The sequence below is a fragment of the Mus caroli genome, chromosome 4, assembly GCF_900094665.2.
Source record: "Mus caroli chromosome 4, CAROLI_EIJ_v1.1, whole genome shotgun sequence".
Classification (NCBI taxonomy): domain Eukaryota; kingdom Metazoa; phylum Chordata; class Mammalia; order Rodentia; family Muridae; genus Mus; species Mus caroli.
The window spans coordinates 123362584-123372084 of NC_034573.1; the positions used below are offsets into that span (position 1 = coordinate 123362584).

At 43.9% G+C, this 9501-nt stretch overlaps 1 protein-coding gene across 2 annotated transcripts in view; it reads right to left on the minus strand.

The window, feature by feature from the left end:
* Positions 1-9501, minus strand: part of Arid1a (AT-rich interaction domain 1A) — a 75212-nt gene that overhangs the window by 35395 nt on the left and 30316 nt on the right. For both annotated transcript variants that reach the window (XM_021159226.2, XM_029476864.1), the window contains exons 2-4: positions 8036-8248; positions 5707-6159; positions 4698-4814 (exon numbers count right to left, since the gene is read on the minus strand). In XM_021159226.2, the coding sequence (XP_021014885.1) occupies positions 4698-4814; positions 5707-6159; positions 8036-8248 (783 nt within the window). The remainder of the gene's footprint in view (positions 1-4697; positions 4815-5706; positions 6160-8035; positions 8249-9501) is intronic.

Sequence of the window (9501 nt, forward strand, 5' to 3'; positions counted from 1 at the left end):
AAAAAAAAAAAAACAAAAACTCTGTCAGCATGGAGCAAAGAAATAACTTCTCTAGGTTTAGGATGGAAAAGTGATCCCAGAAAGCTACATATGACTTTGCACCTTCAGTTTCTAAGGATAGGTATCTGTCCAGACACTGAATTATTCTTTATGCTTATTTACATCTAAGTGTTACAGGGGTTTTCTCTGGTCAATTAAAAACTGCACTTACTAAAGTCATCACAGCAGTTACCTAAGTTATCTTGTCACGTGACGGGAAGTAGTTCTGAGGAAATGACCTTTTTAAAGACATGGACCAGAGGAGAACGGGAGCTGGAGAAGTGGCATGAGAAACGGGCATACGTGTGTGCAAGGGTCCAAGTGCTGTCCACTGTCTACAGAGCTGAGTCACACAAGGTACTTGATAAACATGCCTCGCTTTAGACCTCCAGTTAGAAAAGTGTGTTGTTGAGGGGACCAGCAACCAATCCTTCTGTTGCCTGGGTATGGTATACTAGGTTTTAGATTTTTAATGAAAAGTAACTCCTGAGCTACAAAGATGGCTCAGCAGCTAGCTAAGAACACTGGCTGCTCTTCCAGAGGTGCTAGTGTCACTTCCCAGTACATTCATGAAGGCCCTCAACCACTTGTAACTTCAGTGCTAGGGGACCTAATAACCGTTTATGAAGTCCACAGGCACTGTGTACACATGGTGAAGACATACATGCAGGCAAAACACCCATATGTGTAAAATATAAAAGAGTAAAAGAAAAATTAACTCATTAAATGCTGGGTAATTGCTTCTAGATGATTTGACATTATCTGAGAAAAAAATTCCTCAAAAGAATAAACAAAGATTGAAAACCTAGAGGGACTGTTCAATCAGCCAGCCCAGCTCTGGTGCCAAACTCAGGGACTCTCCATACACTCTTGTTTACTGAAGGGATGCAACAGTGTCCAGGCTAGTGTTTCATCAACTTGACACAAACAGTCCTCTGAAAAGAGGCACCTCAGTTGAGAAAATATCTCTCTCAAAGAGCTGCAGGCAAGTCTGGGCTCACAGTGGACATGTGAGGATGTGGCGCCCTAGGCCCTCTGCCTCGGATCCTGCTTCCAGGCTCCTGTCCTGAGCTCCTTCCCTGCTCTTCAGGATGGGCTATAAACTGATCTGAAATGAACCCTTTCCTCTCCTTCTGGTTGTGGTGTTTACCACAGACACAGAGACTGAACTAAGACAACTAGCAGATTTACACATCCTTTCACAAGTGCCTAAGGAAGGAGTGTGACTTCAGATATGACTGTTCCCTATCCTCACTAGGTAAATCTTTCCCCAAACTAAAAAAATGCCCAAGAATAATATTGTCATCTCAGAACCACCTGAGGCCTACACCAGCACCTGCTTTCAAAAAAAAAAAAAAAAAAAAAGGCGAACAAAACAAGTTTCTGACCAGCTCATCTATACGGAGCTTCTACGATAGAGCTACGCAGCTGTTCTGCCAGGTTCCAGAACAGAAACCCAAACTTGGGAACAGTACCCATTCTTTTTCTTTGTGTGTGTGTGGGAGTGGGAGTGGGGGTGGGGGGTTCAAGACAGGGTTTCTCTGTGTAGTCCTGGCTGTCCTGGAACTCGCTCTATAGACCAAGCTGGCCTTGAACTCAGAAATCCACCTGCCTCTGCCTCCCAAGTGCTGGGATTAAAGGCATGTGCCACCATCATCCAGCAGTACTCATTCTTTGGATTCCCAGAAACACAAATTTTCCCCCTAATTCCTGGAAGGTTAACTTTCAATCAGTAACTGAAACAGAAGGTTTTAGATTCTTAGTCTGTATAAAACAGATTAGCATGTCTGCCTATGACCCTTTTCAGAGAAATATCAAATATTTTTCAATGAAAAAGTCATCAGAGTAAGGCTAATCTGAACAACAAAGAGAAACCAAACCCCGTAACTAAAGAGTCACCAGAATCAAGAAACCCTACGAAGGTCAGCAACCCATCAAGCTGAGCTCCCGACACTACAGCAACACTCAGATCAACAGCACCCACCAGAGAGGGAATGTCCACAGTCAGGGGAGTGAGGTGGCTCAGTGAGCAGAAAGCTTTGGTGCCTGGTCACCTGAATGTGATCCCATGAACCCTCGTAAGGTAGAAGGAGAAAAATCAATCCCACAGGCAGTTCTCCTCTGCCCTACTCATATGTACACACATTAATAAATTGAAATTTAAAGAAGAAACTTAAAAGTCAATGAAATTCAACTAGGATTGGAAAAGGATTCATAGACACTAAGGAGAAGGGTTAAAAGTAATTACTTGTCACATGAGAAAGGGTGACAGCTTTAGGCAGACACTTCTTTCCTTAATTCCTCAGTTGAAAAAGTCAACACCAGAAATCTCATCCTGATAACAGCTCCTCTTGGCTTCCAAAGCCTGGACTAAGTCTACAGCCCTTCCTCACTACAGCTGTGCAGCAGTGGCTCTGAGGGCAGGCAAGCACAAAAGGCTTCGTGAATCAGGAAGAGTTAGTTATTGCTTTCTAAGTGTTCCTTAAAGCTCTGATGGCAGCTGTGGATGCTAACTTATGGCTAAAATCTCAGCCCCTGAGAGGCAGGAGAAAGACAGCCACACTGACACTCTGCTTAAAACAATAACTGACAACAACAACAACAACAACAACAACAACAACAACAACAAAAAGATCCAGATGCCATTTCCCACAAAGCCTGAATAACCGGAGAGTGCAAAAATCCAAGTAAACTCAATAGTTTGAGACATTGTCTCAGTATAGCCAAGGCTGGCCTTGAACTCAATGAATCTCTTGCCTAAGCTCCCCAGTAACAGGCTTATAGAAGCCACCATAAAATTCCTCAGGACTTTAAAGACTTACCTAGGCAGATTTGGTTAACTCCCAAATCCTAACAGAAACAGAATTTATAATGGCAGACTTGCTACCCACCAACTTATGAGATTTGAAAGAAACGTATTTATTTCTGTCCATGAAATTCATGTTCAGAGGCTTAGACTGCGTAAGTGTGAGCAAACATTCCCACAACAGCTATCAAGCCGTCCTATACTCAAGATGACATCAATGTCAGATACTGTGCCACCATGCACCAAGTGCTCGCCATTAGCCAGCAATATTAATCACCACCATTAAAGCAGCGTAGGGCCACCTCATAGATATGAGAATGACAGCAAGGGAAGTGATGTGACTTAGCTACAGGACACAGAAAGGTAGCAGAATCAGGATGCAGAGCTAGGAATTCTGGCTCCAGAGCTCAAACACATCTTTTTCATACATGCATTATTTATTGAGTGTTTGTTATATGGGTATGCCACAGCACACATGTAAGGTTAGAGGAAATGAGTTCTTCATGCTCAGTAGTAAGTGAACCATCTTGACAGGCCACCTACAGCCCAAGCTCTAGATACAAACAATGCTTTTCTCAGCCTCTGGGTCCCTAAGCAAGTACTTAGGTATCAAACACTCTAGTAGATAAAAGCACACATTCAAACAAAAATGTCACCACAAAAGACACTTCTACTCAACTCACAGTCAGTGTAACAATGTAAGCTTGAATACACCCATCTTCAACTAATGCTAGGCCGAAATTTGAAAACTAAGCCCTCAAAAGTAACGTTAAACAGAGACTAGAGAGCTAGTTCAGTAGTCAAGAGCTCTGAATGCTCCTGCAGAAGACCTGGGCTTGATTGCCAGCACCACCCACAGTGGCTAACAAACATCTGAAAACTCTAGTCCGAAGGATCTAACACCCAATTCTGGCCCCCGAGAGCACCAAGCATGCATGTGGTACACAGGAATGTATTTATCCTAAACACCCTTAAAAGTAAAATTGAAAATAAGGTGATTTTTTACATTTAAAAGTGACAAAGAACACAAAACTTTTTTTTTCACAGCGGAGGTCAGCTGCTGCTACTATAGGAGAATAGCCCTTGCACCAAGTAAAAGAAGAAGCTGCTGCATGAACCCGACTTGGTGTCCGTGTCATTCTTGTCTCTGTGGGTCGGAGACTGTGGCAATACCCAAACTTATGGTGCGCAGTGAAAGCAGTTTTAAGAGGAAAATTCATAGCACGAAGTGGCTTTATAAAGAAATTGGAAGGGAAGTGGGGGGGGGGGGGGTATGGGGGACTTTTGGGATAGCATTGGAAATGTAATTGAGGAAAAGATGTAATAAAAAATAAAAAAAAAAAAAAAAAAAAAAACAGCCTCCGAACATCTCCATTTTCTCTGTCCCTTATATACATTATAATCACATCACGAGTAAGAGGCCCAAAATTATTAGAAAATGAAATAAGTGCTGTTGAGTGAAAGCAGAGGAAGGGGAGTCTGAGGCCAGGCAGGGTCACGCAGAGGGGCCCTGGCAAGCAAACCAGCAGAGTAAGCACTGGGTTTGGCAGTGCACACATGGGCCTAAGTGCTCTGCCAGGAGCAAAGCGTCAGGAATTGAGGGCAACTTGAGGCACCCAGAGAGTACAGACTAACCTGGGAAACTGTAGAGTGCCTGGAAAACAGACAACCCTACACACAGAGCACAAACCTATCCCTGACAAACAAATAGACAAAACAAATATTCTACTAAATTAAGTCTATGAATTCCCATTCAGAATTTTGAACAACTCTATCAATGCCACCAAGACACCTGGTTTTAAATTGGTGGCTTTGTATTAGATCAGCCTGTACAGGGATTAGAGACACTCACAGGCAAGCTGGAGGGCCTTGACTGAAGACTCAGGTTCATATCTTCTTGCCCTCCCTTACTGGAGGTCATTGAGGGGGCTGAGGATGCCTGAGACCCAAATGAATCTTGAGAAAGCTCCTGCAGGGAAACACAACAAAGCTGTGAGGGCGGGCTGCTCCAATGGCCCTGCACACCTTTACATTTAGCACCTGGCAGGCAGAGGCAAGTTGGTCTCTGAATTCCACAGGAGCCAAAGTTACACAGAAACCCTGCCTCAAAACAAGAAAAAAAAAAAAAAGACCAACCAACTAACCAGGCTGCAACTGGAGAGATAAATAAGCCTGTTTTTCTTGTAGAGCCAGCATCCACACAAAGGCTTAGAACTCACAACCAACTTTAACTTGTGTTCTAGAGGCTCTAACATCATTTCCTGCCCTCTGTGTGCATCGAGTACACACAAAGTACAAGGCAAAAAAGTACAAAATACAAAGAACCCAGAGGGTGAAAGAGCCGTAATGTTCCTCACATAGGGCAGCACATGTGAGAAGCACAACTGCATCTATCATTTGAAAAGACAACACCTTAAGCAATGGCTCTTCAGAATGTTAAGAGTGAGTCTGACATGGCAGTGATCGACCGTGATCCTAGCACTAGGCAAGCTCCAACAGGAAGATAGCAAATTCAAGGCCAGTGTGGGCTACATGTTGAGACATTATCTCAAAACAAAAAGCCCACAAACAAACAAACAAAACCTTCCAAACAAATTCATGTCAACAGTGGAATTTGATAGAATTGTTTTTTATTTATGGTGACCCCAGAGGAGCTATTTCTTGGGGTTAAAGGCTGAAATCTAACCAAAATTTAGTACCTTATCAATAAATGGACCCAATTAATTTTAAAAACAACTAAAACCTGATAGCACATTTATGCAGTTTCTTTTTTTATATGGCAAAGCTCTCAAAACACCAAGCTGTAAGCTGCCTCTGGTGGAGTACATGGAGGGCAAGAGGCAGACCATCCGTCGTCTTACCTGTGGTGGAGGGAAGCGCTGCTGGGAATAGGCAGTTTGCTGGGACTGCTGAGGCTGGGGCTGAGGATATGCAGCCTGCTGGGAGAGCGTCGAGGATGCTGGCTGCTGAGGTTGCTGCTGCTGGTAGGGAGACTGTGCCTGTGGTTGTGAGTAGGGGGGCTGGCTCTGGGGATGCTGTTGTGTGGTGGACTGCTGGGAGGGATATGGAGTTGGGGACTGCTGATGTGGAGGCTGGGATGGCTGCTGGGAATATGGAGGCTGAGAGGACTGAAGCTGTGGTTGCTGAGTCTGCGGCTGCTGCTGATACGAAGGCTGGGCATGAGGGGTCTGGGATGGTGGTTGCTGGGAGTAAGGTGGCTGCTGCTGCTGGGGATGAGGACTTTGCTGGTTATAGTATGGAGTCTGGCCCTGCTGGCCATATGCACTGGGGCCTTGCTGGCCATAAGGTGGAATCTGTAAGAAAGAAAACATCATTTTAGAGTGACTCACTTCCATGAAGTTAGGCTCAGGGGCTTTCCTTCTACCACTCATCTAGAGACTAAGCCATAAGAATGGTCAAACTATTGAAGACTGAATCCACTCACTGAAAACTGATGCTACTTAACATTTACACAACTCATATGAGCTCAAGAACAGTTATTTTCCCCTAGTGAACCTATTCTTTTCATCATGACCTAAATTGGTTTTATGTTAGGAATTTTTTCCTAATCACCATAAAGAGGCACTAGGAGCTTGGTTCAAACAACTGAAAACTCAGTGTTTAGTAGTGTGGATAGTATATAAAATCACTAAGCTACCCTGGTACTTTTTCATTTAATTTTTATTTTAAAATTATTCAGGGGTGGGCTAGAGAGATGGCTCAGCAGTTAAGAGCACTGACTGCTCTTCAGAGGTCCTGAGTTCAATTCCCAACAACCACATGGAGGATCACAGCCATCTGTAATGGGATCCAAAGCCCTCTTCTGGTGTGTTTGAAGACAGCTACAGCATATTCATATACATTAAATAAATAATTCTTTTTAAAAATTATTTAGGGGCTATATAGCTCACAGTGTATTTGCCTAGCATTCATAAAGTCCTCAAAACCACACCCACACGGCAGGATGAAGTGTGCCTCTAATTCTATTCTACTCCTGGTAGCCTAGACACAAGAAGATCAGCAAGTTCCTGGTCCTTCTGGGATATATTAGAGTGAGGCACCACCCTGGAATGTAAGATTCTTCCTCAATAAACCAATAAATAAATACAAAAAAACAAAAAACAAACAAGCAAACCAAGAAAAGAACCCCACGTTACCTCTCAGTTCTCTCATAGAAGGAAGATAACTGAGTGGTGGTGGCACTCAGGAGGCAGAGGCAGGCAGATCTCTGAGTTTGAGGTGAGCCTGATCTATACAATGAGTCCCAGGACAGCCAGGCTATACAAAGAAACCTTGCGGAAGGAAGGAAGGAAGGAAGGAAGGAAGGAAGGAAGGAAGGAAAAGAAAAAAGAAAAAGAAAAAGAAAAAGAAAAAGAGAGGAGGGAGGGAGGGAAGGAAGATAGAGTAGGTGGGTTTCATCTAGTAGGTGTGTGTAACAATGTCCTTTGCTCTACAGTTTGTCTTTAGAAATCATCTCAGACTCGCTATACTGTCCTTTACTTTTCTGGTGTTACCAGACATAAATGGCAGAAAATCTGTCAACACAAAAACAACAATGTCCTTTGCTATGAGACCTGGCATTCTGCCTTCACCTCCAAGTAAATAATACTGTAATTTTTTAAAAGGTGACTATGCAGGGATGTGGATGGAGCTTAGAAGCAGAGTCCTATCTAGTATGCTTGAAGCCTTGGGTTTGATTCTCTGCACTGAAAAACAAGCCAAATTTTTAAAAAAGCCCAGGATGGCTGGTCAGATGGCTGTGCTGGAGGAGGCCCCCCTCTGAGGCTTCACTGCACTGCTCACACTGGCCTGTCCTCTTTCTCTCCAAGTCCTTAAACATTCTCTTTGACCCAGGCAGCTTATCTTAAAAGTCTGTGAGAAAGAAGAGCAGCCTCACCACAAGGCAGGCAGCACAGAATGTTTCTACTACAGTAGCAATAAACAGGAGCTCAGCTATGGCCTTCGTACCACTTCATCTCCCAAGGGCAGACCAGCAAGATCAAGGGAAGACAGGGGCTGAGGTAGATTGGGTTAAACCCCAAGATATGTTGAGACAGACATGGAACATACATACAATGGTGAGGACGCAGTTAAGCCAGTGAGTCCATGGGCATCAAGAAGCCATTCTGACCTTATACCTCAAACACCAATTGTGGATAGCAAAAAAGCTCAAGGTAATCCATCACATACCTGCTGTGCATAAGAGAGGCTGCCCATGGCACTCTGAGCCCGGCCCTGCATGGTCATGGGGTACCGCTGTGGAGTCTGGGACCCATATGGCTGCCCTGGGTACCCATGTCCTTGTTGCGGTCCTGAAGGAGGTCCCTGTTGTTGCGAGTATGGGTTAGTCCCACCGTACGGCTGAGGTCTCATCTTTCCCATCTGATCCATTGGACTGGATGACTATAAAATAAAGAACATCTTCATTAACCTCAGGCTTCAATGGTCTCTCGCCAACACAAACATACAGACATCATTTCAGTCCACATGCCACCAAAGAGACCAGTTGTTATTAAAAAAAGTAATGGGACAGATCCCATAGCCCTACAGTAAGAGTTTCATAAATAAAATGATAGTGACATATGAAAGCATTTGGAAGCTAAACATTACTTTCTAAAGAAGGTACTACTAGAGATTATTCAAGGGAAAGGCCAGGTATAAAACAATTAACATATGCATGGCGAGCAGAGGAATCAGAACAAAGAGCCTTTTCTTTAGTGGGACAGGACAGGGTTACCTACCATACATTGCTATAACCTTGATCAACATCAAAACTGATTATTTCAATGCATCAAAAACTGAGGTACACAGGCACCCTTGAAAACTAAAGGGGGGGGGCTGCTTCCACAGCCCACTAATGGAAACTTTTTCTTTACATGTCCGTAGTGTCTTAGCACAAAGTAGTTGGAGTTATACTTTCTTCAAATGAGCAACAGGCTATGTAATAAATAGTTGCTGAAAGAATAGTAGTGAATTTGGAGCCTTGTATATTTCAAGTGAAAAATCCATTTCATTTAGCGGGGCAGTGGTGGTGCACATCTTTAATCCCAGTACTTGGGAGGCAGAGGAAGGTAGATTTCTAAGTTCGAGGCCAGCCTGGTCTACAGAGTGATTTCTAGGACAGCCAGGAAGAGGAACCCTGTCTCAAAAAAAAAAAAATAAAATAAAATAAAATAAATAAATAAATCCATTTCATTTAAAATTGAGACTTTAGCCAGGTGGTGGTGGCACATGCCTTTAATCCCAGCACTCAGGAGGCACAAGCGAGCAGATGAGCGTATTAAGGTCTGCCAGGCTATCCAGAGAAGCCCTGCTCACAAACAAACAAACAAACAAACGTGAATTTGAAAATAAAAGGACAGAACTTTGTCTCTTCAAAGAACAAGATACAGAGCTGGAGAACTGCCCAGCAGGTAAAGACATTCCCTACTCCGCAGGAGTCTGGTTCCCAACATTGGACTGGTCACAACTACCTGCAACTCTAGCTCCAAGGACCCAATGACCTCTTCTGGTCTCAGCAGGCACGAACATGAGCAAACCCAGGTGTGCCCGTGCGCGCGCGCGCGCGCGCGCACACACACACACACACACACACACACAAAGAAACACAAACAAAAAGCCGGGCGTGGTGGTGCATGCCTTTAATCCCAGCACTT